Source organism: Sander vitreus, chromosome 7 (genome assembly GCF_031162955.1).
Source record: "Sander vitreus isolate 19-12246 chromosome 7, sanVit1, whole genome shotgun sequence".
Lineage (NCBI taxonomy): Eukaryota > Metazoa > Chordata > Actinopteri > Perciformes > Percidae > Sander > Sander vitreus.
In genome coordinates this window covers 4,966,621-4,987,386 of record NC_135861.1, presented here as the reverse complement: position 1 = coordinate 4,987,386, position 20,766 = coordinate 4,966,621, and the positions used below count along the sequence as shown (strand labels likewise).

General features: G+C 39.1%; 2 protein-coding genes across 9 annotated transcripts in view; both read left to right on the top strand.

Moving 5' to 3' along the window:
* LOC144520529 (solute carrier family 35 member C2-like) overlaps window positions 1–507 on the top strand; it is an 8,768-nt gene extending 8,261 nt beyond the window's left edge. For both annotated transcript variants that reach the window (XM_078254294.1, XM_078254293.1), the window contains exon 10: window positions 1–507. This exon is cut by the window's left edge and continues 588 nt beyond it. The gene's annotated coding sequence lies outside the window, so the exon portion shown is untranslated.
* A 1,786-nt stretch (window positions 508–2,293) lies between these two features.
* The window catches only part of LOC144520528 (collagen alpha-1(XX) chain-like), a 43,461-nt gene continuing 24,988 nt past the window's right edge, over window positions 2,294–20,766 (top strand). For 4 of the 7 annotated variants that reach the window (XM_078254289.1, XM_078254286.1, XM_078254292.1 and 1 more), the window contains exons 1-11: window positions 2,294–2,428; window positions 5,531–5,642; window positions 7,754–7,858; window positions 11,328–11,471; window positions 15,678–15,857; window positions 17,342–17,533; window positions 18,209–18,376; window positions 19,469–19,588; window positions 19,745–19,909; window positions 20,232–20,390; window positions 20,578–20,750. In XM_078254289.1, the coding sequence (XP_078110415.1) occupies window positions 5,540–5,642; window positions 7,754–7,858; window positions 11,328–11,471; window positions 15,678–15,857; window positions 17,342–17,533; window positions 18,209–18,376; window positions 19,469–19,588; window positions 19,745–19,909; window positions 20,232–20,390; window positions 20,578–20,750 (1,509 nt within the window). In that variant the 5' untranslated portion in view covers window positions 2,294–2,428; window positions 5,531–5,539. Of the gene's footprint in view, window positions 2,429–2,451; window positions 2,536–3,773; window positions 3,849–5,530; window positions 5,643–7,753; window positions 7,859–11,327; window positions 11,472–15,677; window positions 15,858–17,341; window positions 17,534–18,208; window positions 18,377–19,468; window positions 19,589–19,744; window positions 19,910–20,231; window positions 20,391–20,577; window positions 20,751–20,766 lie in introns of those variants that run through there. The other 3 variants (XM_078254287.1, XM_078254290.1, XM_078254288.1) reach the window with 3 other exon arrangements.

The following is a 20,766-nucleotide window of genomic DNA, read 5'->3' as shown; positions in this document are numbered from 1 at the left end:
AGAATCCAGCCGCGGTGCAAGGGAAACAAAAAGAGGGAACAGCCTCTTCAGCTTTGTTCTTCCACCGATCATGTCTTCAGGCCACAGCCTCATTACGTAGCTGTACATTAACTGTGGACTTGACACAAGTTATGATCGTTTGCCTTTGGGAAGCTTCAAAAATTTAGCTAATACATCCAAGTGTCAACAAAGTATGATGTATGGGGAGAGAGAGGGTGTGAAAGGGATACTTTGACATTGTAGTGGGTCATTTTTCTTTGCTAGATACTTGTCAAACAGTGGGAATATCTTCCTACTTTGTATACAGTACAGTACATATGCATTCTGTTAATTGCCATTGGTGACTACAGAATAACCTGTTAGGATTCTAAAGGACAAATGTATAAACTGTTAAATAAGCTTACAAGAGTCTGGTTTAGAAAAAAAAATGGACTATAATTGAAAGTGCCCTGGTATCCCTGTAATGCAGAGCGGGATGAGTGGTAATCCAATTTCAGGTTACATAATTTCTTTCTCTTAAGAGTGTAGCCTGACATCCTTTTTTTCAAGTTTTTTATTTTTAAAAACTGGATTAATAGTAGATTTGTCATTTAGTTACTCAGATTTCCTTTTTTTGCAGATGGCTTTACTGCTCTTCTTTGTAAGCTAAATTTACAAAGCTAACGATACAATGTAATACAGATGGATCAATGAGGTCTGTCAGGCAGCATTTTCTATTAACATTATCAATAAATCTGCAGGTTATTTTCTTAGTTAATTGAATAATTGTTTGGTATAAAAAAAAATGAAAAATGCCCATCACAATTTTTAAAACCCTAAGGTTATGACTTCAGATCGCATGTTTTGACCAACCAGCAGTCTAAAACCCAAAAGATATTCAGGTACTATCACATAAGACGAGGAATGCAGCAAACCCTCCCATTCAAGAAGAAAATAAAAAAAGGCCTTTCTGCTGGAGAAATCACTTTAAATCATAAATCGATTATCAAATCAGTTGCCGATTAATTCCAAATAAGTCCAAAGTGTTACTTAGTGCCAGGTTTGGTGGCAGAAAGGCTCTTTGAGCATGATGTTATGGTGTATGTCTTGATAGTTGGACATTTACATTTTTAATCAAATTTACCTCAAAGGCTAGCTAACTGAAAATAAAGCAGTCATTAAATTCAAGTAATGAGCTACAAGGTTGGAGACTGTTGAATCTAAATGTAATGGCCGTACCTTAATGTGCCTTGTTAATGTCACAGCAGTCAAGAAGACTACTTTTGAAGAGCTATTTTTCAAAATCTAAAATGTAATCAGTGATTATGTAGCTGTACTTTTTTTTGACAGTTTTTCTGTAAAACGCAGCATTGTGGCAATACGTTAAGAAATAAAGTGAAAGTGAAAAAGAGTTTATTTTTTATTTATTTCTTAAAGTCACGTCTCATTTCAGAATAAATCTGGGATAACTAATGTGTGTAGCACACTTTAAAATGTCCGCTTTGTATATATGCTGTGATTAGACAGCATGCTTCTTTACCAACCCTGCATCTGGAGTCATGTAGTTTAGCCTCAGAGTACATGACTGTGAGATGTTTGGAAATATTTTAAGCATACACTGATGCAGTCTTCATGGAAAAATACTGTTAGTGCCTGAGAAGATAGACCAGTGTTCTCTGCAAGCTATTCACTCATCCACTGATGGAGTTAGGGCTGCAACTAACGATTACTTTCATTATCGATTAATCTGTCGATCATTCTCTCGAATAATCGATTCGTTTTTTTGGTCTAAAAGATGTCTGAAAATTGTGAAAAATGTTGATCAGTGTTTTCCAAAGCCCAAGATGACGTCCTCAAATGTCTTGTTTTGTCCACAATTCAAAAATATTCTGTTTAGCCTACTGTTAGAGGAGTGAAGAAACTTTTCACATTTAAGAAGCTGGAATCAGATCATGTTTTACTTTTTTTCATATTATCAAAATAGTTGCAGATTAATTTAACAGTTGACAACTAATTCAATCTAAATCATCTTTGCAGCTCTAGATGGAGTGCAATATGGTCACTAAAATGAATATCTACAGAAATACTACTGACATTCCCATGCTATGTCACATACTGTAGCAGAAGTATGCTATTGACAGAATATATCCTGTAAATGGCACGGGACAGCCACAGGTTCCAAAGAGGGAGTTATGGCAGTACTTTGTATCAGCGTTGCCTTGTTTGCTCTGCAGAGGGTTTAGCCTTGTAGTGCCACGCCCATACAGGCCCATGCTGGAGCAGCAGGAGGGTCCTGCTTCTCGGATTTCACCCGGAGGAGTTCAGATTCAACCTGATGTAGGTTAGCTGGCTTCACAGTTTAGCGGAACTGGCACTTGTTGACATCCCACCTCTGGAATGCTGTGTGAAGTCTCTCTAAAGGAATAACGTGGACTCACCGAACCGCCAGGTAAGACCTCACCTGGCTGGAGAAGACCATAGAGAAGACGAGGAAAATGTGTTGTATCACAGTTTATGCTGTTGGTCCTCTCTGTCCAACAGAAGTCCTGTTCTTAGGTAAACGACTGAAATAGCTAACGCTATGTTGAAAGTCTAGTTGCCATCTATTGTTCGAAACTATTGTAAAATAGCCTAGCTGAGGATGGGGACACAGTTAATTTGCTACATCGTTGCGAAATAGACACACATTAAAAATAAGTGACATTATCAAAACTTAAAATCTCTTGCGTATTGCGCATTGCAGTTAACTTTAAGCAACAAGCTAATGTACGCACTTATTAAATAACAGCGTTGCGTCAATTATTAAGCGGCTAATTGCTTAATCACTTAGCTGTAAAACATCACTTTAATACTACAATACTTCTTAATTGTGTGTGTACTGTACTCTAGGCTATATATTCGTTTTGAAGTCAGCTATTTAAAGCCTCTTTATGTAAATGTAATGAGGACATGCTGTTATCAACTGTATTTACCCCACACTACATCCCTGACCGTTAGCATTATGGCATTGAGGTCAAAACTAAATCAGATTTCTAAAGTCAGGTGTTGCACAGTAGGCCACCTGGGTACTTGGAAGGTTCACTGGAGTTTAAGCTATTATGTGGTAATGTCATTTTTTCCCCCAGGGCAGTGAAGGCATCAATAAATAAATGATGACATTGAGACCATTTTAATAAATAGTCAATACAACATCTTTCACATTGGATATGGTAATTCCATATACAGATTCACAAATGTTAGAAATAAAAGTGCAATACTAAAGGTTTTTTCCCAATGCATAGAGAAAAAACAGAGTCTTTTCAAACAGACTTTAATTCTGGCCAACATAATGGCCCATTACTGTATTGTTCCATCAAAGTGAACTGTGGACCAGCTATACCCTAAAATTAAGTGCTGTTGTTCTGATTTGTATTGCTTAATGCATGCACCCAGAAATTGTAAAGGGGGAAAAGAGGAGACTACAATCCTCTCAGCAAGGAGATCCACTGGCATTACATAATAATACCAATATTTTCCTATTTGTCTGACAGGCAGGGAAATAGGTACACACTCCATTTTGGCCAACATAGTGGCCCATTACTTTATTGTTCAAAGTAAACTGTGGTCTTAATGTCAACAGCGTATAGGCTACTCCAAAATAAAGTACTGTTGTCCTGATTTTTATTGCGTATGTAACTTAATTGCATGCACCTAGGCATAGAAAAGGGGGGAAAGAGGAGAATATACAATCCTCTTGGCAAGTAGGTTGACTGGCATTACATAACAATACCCATCTTTTCCTCTCTGTCTGACAGACAGAACAATAGGTACCCAAGACATACGGCTCAAGCACAGTATAAACTCAGACTTGGCAACATTCAGGCAAGCAGGTACACGTAAAACACGAGAAAACATATAGTCACATCACATACTACACATGATGGCTGTATATCAGATGGTCTGAAAAGCCTTTAGGCAGGCTGGAAGTTTCTTTTAAACTCGCTTCAGTGGTGGCCTGTCTGGTCATGAGGTGTGAAATATAAGTAGAAGGCTCAGACAGGAACTCTTAAAAATATTAATTAAAGCAAATAAATAAAGCAAAGACTCAATATGGAATGAAATAGATTTAACATTCAAAAAATAAAAAACTCCGGCATTTAAATGACACATTTAGTGTTGTCTTTTAAAAAATGTAATTTTGACTGCCAGCATATGTAGAAATGACTCTGATACTGTATATGACATGTAAGAGTTTTAACGAGCAAATAGCAAGTTTTACATTCACCTTCTTCAGGGTTTGTATTTCTCCTAACCTGTCCTTGCTTCTCCCTTCCACACTTTCATACTGAACCCCCACTGAGCCCAACCCTGGATAATTTAATTTGTTCTAAACGCTCGTCTCGGTCACAGGTCTGTGAACTCCAGCATAATAGCTGAGCTACCAGAACGTTAATCGTAGCTTTGTTCAGTCTGCATTTTGTTGAACAATGTTCTTATTCACAAAACACAAATGTCAGAATTTCTGCCCTTGTCTTCTAAAGAGCATCTGCCTACGCAACTGTAAATATTTGTCTGCACTTTTATAGCGTATTTCAAAATTATACAGTACATTTAGCTTTATTTTGAAATATAAAAATGAGCTGTGGTCAGTTATTATTTTTAATGACCCCGAAATGCAAACGATATCTTGTCATGACGTACGATACAGATGTTTTGTAGCAGAGTGGAAACAACGGCTCTAATGGTTCTAAACATATCTTAAAATAATATATATAATCCAAAGATTGCAAATAATTTTCTTCATGAAAGAATAAGCACAAATTATTTAGTGTGTGCATAATATGATATGCATAATGCATATGAAGTACTTTAGTGTACACTCTGTGTGCTGTTAAATGCTGGCCCTCTCAGACAGATGTGTGTTAGTTTTATGGCCTCTAAAAGTGCTGCGTGTTTGTTAATATTACAGCCTTGTGTGTGTCATTAGCTGTGTGAAGTTTAAGGTCTGTAATGGTGACGAGCACTAAGCACCTGTAGGCTGAGTCAGCCATAAAAGAGTTCCCATGGGAAAAGGTAACGGGTAATGTTGTTGGTGCCAGGTTAAAAAAAGAATTTGCATTTGTTTTCTGCATTGATTGTTTGGTTTGTAAATGTCAGAATATAGTGAATAAAGCTGCAAGTTTACATATTCAAATTCCCTATTTTGTGTGACCAGCAGTCCAAAACCCAAAGATATTTAGTTTGCTATGGAAAAGAAAGAAAAGCAAATCTTCAAATTTGAGAAGCTGGAATAAGTGAATTTTTGTAATTTCTTGTTTTAAAAGCACCTTGATAGTATCTCTGCTGCTCCACTTTGGGTTGCCTAGTTGGTTTAGCATTGTTTGTTGGTTTGTTTTTACTTTAAGCTATTTAATGCAGATCAATTGACTCAACTGAGTAAATTGACTACATATATAATAAGTAAAATGTATACAATTATAATTGAATATAACTTTATTAAATATATATTTCATAAGTATAAATTAATAAGTATATGAAATATTGAAAGCATTGTTTATTTTTATTTTTCTAGGCTCCACTCATGTCTCCTCACCTCCTTCCTTCATCATCATCATCTTTCTGGCTAATGCTGTGTTTCCTACTCAGTGTTTTCCTCCTGCTGTCCTCAGGGGTCCATGGCCAAGGTAGAGGATTGCATTTCATGACCACTTTAACCATTTCATATCTACTAATAGGAGAGTATGTCACATACACAAGTAGATATGATGGTGAAGTCTAGAAAAACATGTGTTGGTTATTGTACCTTTGGTGGTTAATATCTCTTAGATACTAGCTACATATGGCTAACGTTATCATTGCTAAAATGGTCATACTGATATAAAGTAACTATTTTTTGTCTTCTATGGTATCAACCTAAACATATTACTATATCACTGTATTATTCCTAGAACATTAATTGTAAAGAAAGTAGCCATAGCCTTCTTCTTTTTGTAAGAAGACATAGGCCTATGGCTAGAGATGCTAGTTAGCTAGCTAGTGGTGTCCCAAAAGATAGGCTATAAATTATTTTACCATAACCAGTAACGTTAGCAAACACAATTACTCATACTATTTCACAAACTAATTGTAAGATGTAAAGTATAGTAATTCAGCATTGTAGCTTTTATTCTTTTTGCAATGAGATAAGCTGCTGGCAATGCTAGCTTGTTAGCTAGGCCTAAAAGAAAATGTTTTACTGTAACCAGTACCATTAGCATTAAAAAAAAAACAAAACAGAAAAGACAGTACCATTAGCATAAATAATCTCACACAAGTCAATAAATTGAGGTATTTTAATACAAGCATCCATATTTTGTTTATTTCGTTGTATGCTAAAATTGCTTGTACTAGTTTGCCATTAAGCAGATTTTTATTGGCATATTTTAGCACAGCAACTATATGTTTCAGTAGATGCTGGGATAATATATTATCTGTGTCTGTGACTGTGATGACTGTCACATCCTCTATCTGCTTCTCATAGTCAGAGTCAAAGTGTTTTTGGCCTCTAACTTCATGTCAAACCATTCCCTCTTTGTCACAGTACAGCTCTGCTCTGATGACACGTTGTTGGCAGCTGTACTATTAATATTTTCTAATTGTTTCGAGTCCTCTAATATTACTGTATTGACACCAGTGACACTGTTATCTTTTTGTCTGCCAAATTCCAACTGCAGAATTTCACAATGTAAAACCTTAGCTTTTGATCCTTTTTTTAATAACATTTTTGTGAATGAAACTTGTCCAAAAAGATAGCGTAACAGGCAGCCCTAATGTGCTAACTTTTAAAATGTATTTTCCACTGCTAGTTTATAAGAACAATACACCCAAAGGGCGTATTAGTTCAGTGCTGAACTAAAGAATGATGGCAACAACCAGCTGTTCTTATCCCACACACCAGGGAGTACAAAACAGCCACTTTACCCAGCTGCATATCTGCCTGCCTGTGTGAAAAGGTTGTTGTTGTTAGTGCGTCTGTTAGACCTTGACCTCAGTCTCTCTAAATCCCATCAGACACTATCTGATCTTCTGCCAGTCACCCAAGAAGATGAGGACCCTGCAGAGGCCCCTGCCCCAAATACACAGTCACACACACACAGTTATACACATACATGCTCGTCAGAAAAGAATCTGTTGAGTGCTGAGGGTCATACGTCCACAGAAGCGATGAAGACAGAGTTCTGTGATTCATGCTGTTCATGGCTACACTCCTCTGTCTTCTTTGCTTCCGTTTTCCCTTCCCCCCCTCATCTTCCTCTCCATCTATCACCCTGCCACATAGTACATACAAAACCCTGGCACACTGTAACTCTGTGCTGTTCCTCTGACATGAACTTTGACCCTCCAGTCCCCAACCAGCGTCCTGTTCCTGTTTCTATACTAGACGGGAGGACAGGGCATGCTTTGATGGATGAACGGGCAGCTGGAGAGAGGGATGGATGGATCGCGGGAGGATGAAACATGAAAGACACTGCTTGTTGGGAAACCCCTGCTGGAAATTATGTAGATGAAGTCGAAACAAGAGATGGACTTCATTTGGAGAGAAGGAAGCGAGAGGGGTTAGGCCATCTCCGAGAACTGGGGGGGAATGAAAAAAGTTTCACAGCTTGTTTCTTTGATCTTTCCTGAACGCCTGCAACTGTCGTGCTCTCCTCTTTCTCTTGACCCAAATACCTGACTAGACAACATGCTCACACATACTGAACATATACTGAAAAGTTCGTTTAATTTTCTTCCCTTTGTCTCTGTGAATTTTAAGGTCGTCTCAAGCTGACGGTCCTGTCTGAGGACAGACTGCAGATGAAATGGAAGGAGGCTGACGGACCCGTTCAGGGTTACAAGGTCCGAGTGAGACCCATCTCAGGTGAGACTTTCCTGGCTGTGTTGAAGTAAACATTATTTAGCTCATGCCCTTTAATTCCTATTAAGGGAAATGTTAATGCTACAGCATGCATTGATGTTTTAGACAACCGTGAAGGCCCTTTACTGTTTCAGCATGACAATGACACTGTGTACAACGTGAGATGATAAAGAAGTTGTTTGGGTGAGTTTTGTGTGGAGGAACTTGACTGGCCCTCACAGAGAGAGCCCTGACCTCAACTCCATCCAACACCTTTGGGATGAACTCAAGGTTCAAATATTCAGAGTAAGATTCAAATTCTGTATACAATATTAATAATACAACAAAGTGCACATCTAAACAGTTGCCAAACAGACAATTACGTCAACAAGTTGGAATATATATATATATACATATATATATATATATATATATATATATATATATATATATATATATATATATACATATATATGAAAAATATGTATATTCTCTGACCTTAAGAAATATATATATATATATATATATTTCGGTATTATTAGGGTATGGCACACTCCTATTCGGTATTTCCCGGGTCAATACAGGTATGCCCATATACCGAAGGATTCTGCGACCGCTTGGGGGCTTACCAGATTCGTTCCTGAAACAGAACCAGAGACAGTGGACTCAGTGCTTGTTAGTCCGAGGATACCATTCGTGGCTGTCTGCAGAGTTTGTCGAGACCTGTTGCTGCAGTTGGGTGGATGGTTTGCTACTGTCATAATCCAACATCCAAACTGTACGTGTTGGTTGTTTATTATCTGGAAAAAGCTTCATGGTTTCACAAGTCATCAGTATTATATTGCCTACAACTTGATATTTTTAAAGGATAATGAATGAAGCATGAATTGGTTATAAAGGGAGTCGTGAATGTGCAGCCTTGGATTCTTTGGTTTTGGAATCATGGATGCCATCATAAGCAGCTCTGCCTGTGGCTCAATATATTAGCAACAAAAGAAAAGAAGAATGCTTGGTGTCTTACTTACTTTCAAAAGGTACAATAACATTTCATGTTCCGGACATGTTCTGGTTTTGTTGAAACTAGTTAAAAGAATGGTCAAAATATACTGTATTTTTGCTTATGCTTTACTAAAAAAAGTATTTTGGGTAAGTCATTGAAGTACTTTATTTTTCTTCCATTTATAGAAGAATATCATAAAATGGATTGGCCAAATCCAATCCCAATCTGATCATAAACCTTTTCTGTTAGCACATTTCTGAAGTGCAAGCCTTGATTCCCTCTTCACCAGTTCAGAACAACATATAAATGGTGTGTGAAAGTGTCATTCCTCTCACTGTAATCCAGTCTGCCATAAATGTGTCAGCTCTCTTGCTTCACAGCTGATGGTTTGGATAAGAATGCAACTCTCTCTCCTCACATTCTCCTTCACGTCTGTGACTCTTCCTGCCCCTGTAACTTCTTCCTCAACATTGTTTTCTCTCTGTCACCCTCTTATTTCCCATTCCACACTGTGCAGCTAAGCCCAGGCACGTCGAAAAGAGAAACAGAGGTGTGCTTAGACGATCAATTCAGTTCAACACAAGACTTGAGGTGTAGACTTTTGACTTGAGACTCAAATAAGTACTGGGACTAGTGTGCATTATCTGGAGTACTTCAGTGGCTGTTGGAGCAGGATGTGCATCATGATATGATGTCTATAACACTGAAAAATATGAATGTAGCAGAGATTCTCCAAATTAGTACTATTAGAACTAGGTATGGTCTAATGCTGAAGTTCTAACTCCAGGTAGACCTTCAGCATTTCTGCGGAAACATTTAGACTTTTGTGTTCACTTATTTATTGCTTCCATGCCGACTTTTGCAACTTTAACTCTCAGGGAAATCGTTTGCAGAGGCGGATCTGACTCAGATGTCCAAGGCCAGTAGACTGTGGACTGGAGAGGGAGGGCCACCAGTACTTTATTACTTATCATGTTGTCGTTTCTTTAAAGAAATATTCTGCTACAATAAAATTACATTTACTTTTACTAAAGAAAGAATGAAGTTGAGGCATTTGAATTTAAATTGTGACAAATGACATGAGAGCAGAAGACAACTAAAGCTGCATTGTATTTTTTAATTATTATTTAATAAAGAACATTTAGACATTCAGGGAACATAATTACAAACATTAAAATGGAACAGTTTAAACGATAAAATGAAAAAAATATTATGAAAAGCGAATAAAAAAACACTCTTAAAACACTTATAATTAACTGCCTTTCTCCTCTGCTTTATTACTTGTATGATTGGTCTACCTATGCTAAAGTGGTTTGTTAGTCACAAGATCAGATGAATCATCACATGGGAGCGAGGTGTCTGATCTTGTAAACTGGCGCACCAATGATGGCCTTGAGCTTAATATTGGAAAAAAAATGATCATAGACTTTAGGAGATGTGGGAAACCACCTGTTGAAATTGCCGGCAAACCAGTAAAAAAATTTGAAAGAGTTACAATTTCCTTTGCACTATAATGTCTGATAACCTTACATGGTGAAGCAAAGTTTACAAAACCTTAAAGGTGGGTCATCAGAGATGATATTTTTTGTGGAAGTTTGAAAAATTTGAAGCTATGGTCCAGTTTTACACAGGTTTGGAAAGTGTGCAAACTTTCTTTATCACAGTTTGGTTTGGTAGTTTGGCTACTGCTGAAACAAATGCATTTGAGAAAATAGTTAAGATGGCATCAAAAATGAATGGCAACTCCCTCCAATCTCCCTCTTCAGTTTTTAAATTCTGGCCTGCTAAAAGGCTCGCAACATCGTTAGAGATGTTTCTCACCCAGCGGCTCCTCTCTTTAAGGAAATGCCATCTGAGAGGAGGTATAGACAACTTTGTTTAAAACCTTAACGATTCAAAAGAAGTACATTCCCTGATATGAGGCTATTTGACTCTGGTTTTCTTTGTAAATATTCATGGTATTTTTGGGTAATATAAATATGTTTAGGTTGTTTGATTCTTGAATTGTAAGCCATTGGAGCTTAAAGGTCCCATATTGTATTACAATACATCAAAAACGCTGAACCCACAGAGAAATGCACCCAGCCCGGATTCGGAAACTATGCCTTTAAACCAGCCGTCACAACTTCCGTAAGGTCACAACTACTGTATCCTATATATAGGTAGAAAATGCTGCTACAGTGCCGTTACAGACATTCCCCGGCTGCAATGACAGTGCAGAGACTACTAGAATGCAGATGCGGAAGAAACCAATCTGACCAATCAGAGCAGACTGGGCTTTTTTGGGAGGCGGGCCTGAAGAGACAGGCGCTAAAACAGAGCATTTTAGAAAGACAGTATGAGAAAGATAATGTGCTTTTTGAACTTTAAAGCATGTAAACATGTTCTACTAGAAACCCAAATTAGATGATTACAGGAACCCTGACTTTCCCTTTAGACTTAATCGTATACAGTACAGAGGCACGTCTTAACCAAAATGCTCGTGTTTTCCAGAGGTGCCACAGCCAGAGCTGATGCTGACCACCACACGGGGCCGGGCAACGGTGGCAGGACTGGACTCCAGTCAGGAATACGCCCTCCAAGTCCTCGTGCTCAATGGGACGACAGAAAAACTTCTGGCAAAGCGACGATTCACCAGTAAGAAACACAATGAGGTGGAAAGGAGAAATTGGAAAGGTTGGCAGAGAGGTTTGTGCAGTGAGCAGGAGAGCTTGGCAGAGATATAGACAGACAGGACAAACATGAAGCATTGAAAGATACAGACGTAGGGTGTGGAGAGATAAAGAGGCATGAGGTAGGTTGTTTGTTTGTGTGTGTGTGTGTGTGTGTGTGTGTGTGTGTGTGTATCAAGCGAGCGTGAACATGACTGCACATCTATATAGGCCATCTTCTATGATATATAGGGTTTTCTTTTTTTTAAATCTGCAATCCATACATTTTGATTCAGATTAACTGGAAATCCCAAATCAAGCTACAGTTATTTGTGGGGTTGAACAAGGGACTAACTTATCCACAGGCATGTGATGTACAACACTGACTCGAGATAAAAAGAACTGCTGTTGACTTTGGTACTGAGAGATGACATTGGCAAGACAGCAAAGTTAGGATGTGATGCATTTTTGACATTCTTACACTTTCTTGGAGTGTTTCCTCTGCAGGCCCCACCCCATCAGACCACGTATACACACACACACACACACACACACACAGTGAGTGGGTATAAATACTACTCTAACTGGATTACAGGAAAGTGGGGTTTGTTTGAAGTTGCTGTGTATACTTACTTGGAGTTAAGTTAACTGGTCATTTCTTAGGAAACAAACAGTAGGATGGGGATATTTTGATGAAACGCCACCTGTGTTTGGAGGATTAGGGTCTGCGCAGGAATTGGCATCAAATTGTGCGTACAGGTTATTTCAGGCATCTCTGTCTCTGGCTTCAACACTGTTATTTCCTACGGCAGTGATGGTGAATCCAATCACAGCTCTCTGGCTGTTGATTCCCCCCTGATTTGTGAGCCCCTTAATTTTTGACCTTTTTGTCATTCACATTTTTTATTGTTTTTTTATAGAAACAGAGACAAGAACAATAGTGATCTCTCTCTCTAAGCAAAAATGAGAGAGATGACAACAAATGAGCGGGAAAAAAAAAATTTATAAAAAAAATAACATATAAATATACATACACGGGGACACATTGATCTAACTCGTCTCCATACCTTACACATATCATCACACCAGTAGCACAAATGATGAGTATTCTACTAATATCATGCAATACCAGTCATCTCTCAAACATCTTAGCAGTGACTTATACAGACATTAAAATCATTTAGTCAAATTCTGCCCCATTAAGTATGCAATATTGCATTCATGTAGGGGCCCCATATTTTCCAAAATACCTTCTGTCTGTTGTTCAAGTTAAAAATGAATTGTTGTAGCTGGCCATTTTGGTCATTTCTCCACACCATTCATTGAAAGGGATGATGTGTTTTGTTTTCCAATGTCTTAGCACAATCCTACAACCTGTGGTGAAGGCCAGTCTGCACCATAGAATCTGTTGAACTGACAGGCCCACCCCTGCTGGTATTATGCCTAATATACAAAGTGCCGGGTTCTGTATCAAGTCTGCCCGTAGTACTTTGTTAACGAATGTTATAATATCTTCCCATAAGTTTGTCGTCATTTGACATTCATATAACCTATGCATCAATGTGCCTCTGCTTCTTTCGCATCTCCAGCATACATCTGAATCCACTAATTTTAGTCTCGCCATCTTACAGGGAGTCCAGTAACTCCTATGAATGATCCTATAAGTAATCAATCGAGTCTGAACTTCCCTTGACGTTTTATACCAGGACCCCACCACTTCCTCCCAAGTCTCGTCAGCTATCCCAACCTTCAAATCCTCCTCCCATGCTAACTTTTGACCTTTTATTGTTATTGTTTGTATGACTCTGATTGACACTTTCCGGGGTCTCATATTGGATTGTTCGATACTTGAATTTGGCCTGCGGTTGTTTTGCGAACTGTGCAAGGGACAGTAGGTTACTGTGTCGAGTCAAACATGTGCAGGCAGGTCTGAAAAACATGTTAACTTTGAAATTTGTAACACCGGCTGTCTCTCTGGAATGATGGCAGTCTGGGAATTCCTTCCTGATGCGTCACATTTCCCTTTTGCTTTAAACCCCTCTGGGCCCAGTACTTTTTACTACCGTCCTTGCAAATTCCACACTTAGTTTGCTATTATTGACCTTCAGGAAAGGTTTTTCCAACAGAATCTGGTGAAGCAGTTAAGATTTAAAACATACCAAAGAGCAAACAGGCTGTATCTTCAACTCTAGCATGTTCAGTTTTACCTCTCTGATCTCGAATGTAACAGGAGGTAATAGCCGTAACAGCAGGAATGGTCCATTTATTGACACATTCCCTGGCAGGTACCTGATCAGATGCCACAGTGTGTCTACCCATGGTGATTATTTGTTGTTACTTTGTGACTAATGCAAACACACATGAGGTGATTACCAGTAGTGGAAGAAGTACTTAGATCTTTTACTTAAGTAAAAGTACAAAAATATCAGTATCAAAATATCACTTTTCAGTAATAGTAAAAGTACTCATTGTGCAGAGTGATCCATTTCAAAATATTATATTAAATTATAATTGTTGATTCATTAATGTGTAAGCATCACTTTAATGTTACAGCTGATCAAGGTGGGCTTTTAAATACTTTATATATTGCTGGGTAGCTTTTGAATTCCCCCCTTAGAAATGGATACATAATAATAATAATAATAATCATAATTCTATGTTGTATTATTAATCTGAATCTGCAAAGTAACTTAGGTTATCAAATAAATGTAGTGAAGTAAAAAGTACAATATATCCTGTCACTTGACCCATATCACCACCATTAGGTTGACATTTGTGGTTAGAAGTGTTTGATGGACTGTCATAAAACTTGGCTCAGACATTCATGTTTCCCTCCAGGATGAATTGTTCTAACTTTGGTGTTCCCTTTACTTTTCATCGAGCGCCATCATAAGGTCAAAATTTCTATTTGTCGGGCACCTGGGTAGCTCATCTGGAAGAGCAGGCACCCATATATAGAGGTTTACTCCTTGACGCAGCGGCCGCAGGTTCGACTCCGTCCTGCAGCCCCTTACTACCTTACTACTCTCAGCTTACTACAGAAAAAATCCAGAAGCCAAAAGACTCAAAAATGGATTTTATATGAATTGTTTTCTACATATAGTCTGTGCGTTTTTCTGATTTCCATTTAAAAAGTGCAAAGAAAAAAGCCAATAAAGTACAAAATAAAACACTTCTCAAATACACAAACACACCCACATCAATCATACACATACTTGAAATAACTATATACATAAATATATAGAAATAAGTCATTATATATTGCACAGGGTGTCATATGCTTATAGGAGGCCCTGTTTTTGCTTTGACACAGCTCCAGCCATTACAGGGTTAAAATTTCAGTGGCACATTTGGTCTCTATCGACTTGTCTGCTCATTGGCTAAAAATGTAGACGGGTCTTATAGCATTTAAATCTAACTGGTCCGAGCAAATGTCGCTCGAGTACACGTGGGCTCACATCGCGTAAGAGGAGTCTTCAGCTTTTCATTGGTGTATCACAGGCATACCTTTACCGATTGGCTTATACCAGGTGTCTGTTAAAACCAACCTCTGATCTCAGAGAATACAGTGACGCCCACATCAAGTTGCTAGGAGCCTCAGGAGAGAAGCGAGGACGCAATACAAGTACGGAAATGAAAAACAGTTTAGCGATTTTCCGTTGTGATTCGGCCAGAAACATCAAGATTGTGAAGCGAACAGCTCGTTTTGGATATAATGGCTTGGATATTCCATTTCCTTGGACTCTTGGTGATTTAAGAAAAAGTTTTGGGCAAAAAATCCCCGCAGTGGCTAAAGGGACAAGGAAAAAGGTATGGATGCACTACACATGAGCTGCGCAGTTTACGCCGTATTGTTTTATTTTCTATAACTTTGTAGCAGTTGTACAACTGCTATAAATCATCTTATGCTTTGTGTGTGGGCTTAATTGAATCATGAGAGACTAAGCTTTCAATTGGTGTGTCGCATGGCTGTATATTTTGAATGCTTTAAAGTTATAAAAACGTTTATGAGTGGAGGTTACAGCGACGCCACAGCCACAAGGTGTGCCGTACACGGTACAGTGACCCTTAAGAGGTTAAAGGATTTGAGATCAGATTTCCTGCGCCACAAAAAAAAAATGTTGTTGACTTTAACACAAATTAATATAGATTACTTAATGTGATTCCCTTAGCTGCTCTTTCTCTCTTCCAGTGGAGGGTCTGCAGGAAGAGGAAATGATCCGCAGCGGTAGTCGAGAGCAGAGAAAGAAGGTGTTGCCAGGCGGATCAGGGTCAGGAGACCTGGACGATGTAACGGAGGCTTTGTTGGGCGTGCCAACAATTCTGTATCCTGACCCCACCACCACTGCTGCTGCTGCTGCTGCTACTACAGGTAGGGCATGCTAGTAGATAAAAACACTACATCCACATACACACATATTGGTATAATTACAGTATGATGACTTGGATCCTTGTAGAATCCTTGCAGTTGTTACAAAGTCATGATTTATTCTGCTTTATGCGGAAAACCCTATTGCGCTGTCTGTGTTCATATTGTATAACAGTATTGATAATAATGATTTTATTAGGAGCACAAAGTGCAATACAAATCCAAATTTAAAAAAGACAATTGCACACTAAAAACAACAGCATAAAAACACAGTTACATGTAAAACAATGAATGAGGTAAAAAGCAGTTATATAAATGAGGCACGTGAACAAAACAAGAAGGAAAATAGACAATATCTGGTGGAAACATGTCAAAGCTGTTTTATGTGAACAAATAAGCGAGTCTATAAAATGTGTTTTAAGGCATGATTTAAAAGCTGAGACAGTGCCAGCATTCTGAAAGCTGAGTTGCCAGGACAGCAAAAGCTTGATCACCCTTTGACTTAAACCGGGACTCTGGAGCAGCTTTAACTTAGCAAATCTAGGCTTTTTGGGACAGTAAGGCGTTCAAAGTTCATTAATCTAGTCTAAGATTTTGAAATTCAATAAAAAAAAAGAAGCTGGTAACAAATGCAAAAGAACCTAAAACCCCGGGTGATGATTATTTTTGCCTTGGTCAGAAGTATTGCTGCAGTGTTCTGCACAGTCTGAAGCTGAGCATTAATGTAGGTGAAAAAGGCTTTACAAATATACCAGACGTGAAGTTTTAAAAGAATGATTTTTTTTTTTGGGAATTACTGAGAGATGACATTGCTCTGATCTTTGAAATATTTCTAAGTTGATAAAAGGCTGATTGAAGTATTTGTGTGTGTCCAATTCCAGTGAAATGTAATCCTCTCAGTTCCTAAAATGTACGCATTAGAAACAGTAATAACAATAAATATATGTATATGCATATGATTGGAGGTGCTGGTCTGGTGCATCCGGTACCTTCTTTCCGACCTCAACAGGGAAGAAGAAGCTGTTAGGCAGGTGGTTTGGATCTTTGATGATTCTCTTAGCCTTTTTCTTGCAGTGCCTGGTGTAAATATCCTTCCCTATCCCTAAGTACAGTATACTGTATTTACACATGCCTACATCAAAGCACTTTGGGACAAATACACACATACACAATAATGACAGCCCAGCAACAGTAGGTGTAACACAGGAAACAAAAGCTGGAACGAGATGGCACAAGGACGAAGGCGGGCCAGGAGGTGAAGGAAGGAAGTGTTTAATCTATCAAGCAAAGTTTAAAGATGTTGCTATGTTTGATAAAACCATAATGTTTATGTGTTAACAGGGAAATCATGTTTTCTCACTTGTCCATTTGATCCTTTGAAGTCAGATGGATCTAATGGATTTCCTGTCACGTACAGCCTCAACCGGTCCCCTAAACACTCTTTGCTTATTTTACTGTAACCCCCCCCCATGTGCTCTCTCCTCCAGAGATCCCAGCAATAGAAACCCCCTCCCAGCTCCCTGATGAGGCCCCAGAGAAAACCACCAAAGAAAAGAGGAAGAGGAAGAAAGAGCGGGACCGTTCTAAAGTGGAGAATAAGGAGGAGCAGGGGACAACACAGGGCAAAGCAGCCGAGGAGAAACCCCAGAAGACACCCTTCCCCACCCAACCGGTTACAGGTAACACCCCTCAGTGTTAGTAAACATTACATAAAACTGATCTTTTGGTGACATTTGTTGTTTTAATGAACTAAAACATGATGAACCGATTAGGACAAATCCCTTTTTAAGCAGGAAGTTAAGCAGGTTATCTTAAAGAATGTCTGGCCACCATCATCTTTGGCTCGTCTTGTGGGTTAAGGAACAAGAGGCTTAAGAGCAGTAAGTGTTGGTTTGAAATGTGATGACAGTGTTTACACAAGGGAGGGACAGGTAAAGGTAAGGATAATGACAGGCCATCTGGTTTGGCTTCAGGGCACATGTATCCTCTCTCTCTCCCTCATAATCCAAGGGAACACACACATTCACATACATGGAAACTCACTCATGTTCATGTATGCACCGTGTCGACACATGCGCACATAGCATTTACGCGCCTACATTTAAGCACCTACACCTACTTTTTGCTTGCTTAAATGCCATCTGTTTCCTGATTTAAAACTATGCATTTACCCATGTACTCACTAATATACAAATGCACTATAATAGTATACTATAATATATGTAATCTACAAAAACACTATAAAGTGTGCGTCCACCATGAGCCTCCAGAACAGCTTCAGTGCTTTTTGGCGTAGTCTCTAGAACTGATTTGATCAGTTCAAGACTATTTGCTTCATGCTTCCTTTTATCAAGGTATGTCTCCAAGGAGACCATTTGAGTGTGACAGCGATGCAGCGGCCGACATCATGTTGTTGGTGGATGGCTCCTGGAGCATTGGACGCACCAACTTCAGACGGGTCAGAGACTTCTTGGAGGGCCTGATGACACCCTTTCACATTGGGCCCGACCACATTCAGATCGGTGAGGATCAGTGTGTGATGGTGAAGCCATCTCTCTTTCCTTCTGTGGGTTGTAGTCATAAAGACACAGTGCCACACAGTGGGTTTTCTATAGTATGTAATCATTCATACTGCATGTTTCAGAGGTGCAGACTGCTTAAACCTGGGGTAAGCAGTTTATTTTGGCATCATTGGGCAAAAATTCCATTATAACCTTTCAGCATATTGTTTTCAGACAAGTGCATTGCAACAGCTATTACTATTCATTTTTTTATTGCTTAACCACAGCTAAATTTATTGACAAAATATTGCTGTATCAGCCAATTTGAATCACTGGTTAGCAGTCACATTTGACCAACCTAGCAACTGCAAAAGATACCACAGTAGCCAGCTAGCAACCACATAGAAATCCCATAGCAACCACTGGGAAAGTCCTAGCAACCACCTGCCTGTAACCAACTGACCCTTCAGCTCCTTTCAGCTAATACACAGTTCACACCTCAACGCCTTTTAGTACACTTCAGTGTTTATACAGTATTTCAACTCTTGTCAGGCTGACACTTTCTATATAATTCAGCTCATTTTAGTACTTACTGTATGTTTACTGCCATTTCAACTCATTTGTTGCTTCCACTTTAACAAATGTTTTTGCATTTCCATTTATTTTACTCTTCCGGCAAATCCCATTATTCCTATTTTTCATACTCCTTTAGCTGCTCTTTCATTCACAGCTTTTACAGCAATGCATTTCAGCAAGTACGCCATGTTTAGTAAAAAAGAACATTCCCAAGTCTCATGTCATTTTTCTCAACCTTGTTGTTGTATAGGTTGTTATAGAGCGTTGTTAATATTTAAAGAAATAATCTGCATTGTTTGCTTGTAAATAAAAGCTGATTTTGCTACTCTAAGGTGGTGCTATAATACACCCAATTTTAAGTCTTTTACAGATGTTGTCTAAGCTTTTGGGTTTTAAACGGCTCTGTAGTAGCAACAAATGAAGACAAAAAAAAAATAAAAATGAGCCACTTAAAGTATAATGAATTTACTTTTCCTAATGGCCTGTCCCACAAAAAAAAATAACAAAATGTTGTTTAATGATGTGTTATTGTCCCAGGCCTGACCCAGTACAGTGGAGACCCCCGCACAGAGTGGCAGCTCAACAACTTTACGACCAAGGACCAGCTGTTGGAGGCCATAAGGAATTTCAGATATAAGGGAGGAAACACTTTTACAGGTAAACACATCACAGTTTGCAGCTTCAATACGGCTAGTGTTTATGTGTTTGAGACCAAACATCTGTCTTCAGAATATAAGCGCGTAATAATACATACAATACTTACACATATGTACCGTATGTCTGTCAATGTGTAACCATGCATCCATCTCCCAGGCCAGGCACTGCTCCATGTCATGGAGGAGAACATGAGGGCTGAGGCAGGTGCGAGGTCGGACACACCATTTTTCCTGGTCTTGTTGACCGATGGGAAATCTCAGGATGACGCCATTGCTGCGGCAAACCGGCTGAAGAATGCCGGCGTGGAGATCATCGCTGTAGGTAAGACTGAAAAGAAAAGAGGGTGAGGTGGTGTCAAGACTAAATACTTTAACCTTCTGGCGTTTTTTTTGGTGTTTTCTGTAATCCAGTCACATCCATCCCCTGCATTTCTGTGCACCATGGGACTGTAAGCAATCTTGACTTTGACTTGAGAGAAGTATACCCAATTATAGTCTGATGTGGTCTTATTATTGTTATGCAATAAAGTTTCGGTTATGTTCTCATTGTAAGGCGCTCCGGGGCCTTTTGTTCTAATCTCTAAATGCTTTTGTGCTTTTTGTGAAAAGTAGGTTGAACCATTTTATGACTTTGTATTAATCAGGTGTAAAGAATGCTGACGAGGCCGAGTTGAGACAAGTGGCGTCGGAGCCGGTGGATCTGAACGTCTACAATGTGAATGACTTCCCTCTGCTCAGCAAACTAGTGGCACGACTGGTCCACATTCTGTGTGGGAGGATAGAGGACCGTGGCATCTCAAAAAGTAACATATCTGTCTGTCTAGCTTTCTGCCCCTAGCTTTCAGTCTGTTGGCTTGTCTTTCCTTGCCAACTCGTCAGACAGTATTTGAACGCAAACTTGTTTTGTTTTTTTCATGGCGTCAAGTTTTTCAAAGTATGAATATCTTGTTAGGGTCTAATATGCTGATTCCTTGTTTGCTGTGTCTCCAGGAATGGAGCCTGGGCCCACAGCAGACCCAGCCCTCTCCTACCCCAGTCCTACTGATCTCCGGTTCTCTGAACTGGGCTCCAGAGAAGTAAAGCTTCACTGGACCAATCCTTCTAAGCCAGTCCAACAGTACAGAGTGGTCTACCACAGCGCCGAGGGTCAGAGTCCACAGGAGGTCAGGACGCAACCTT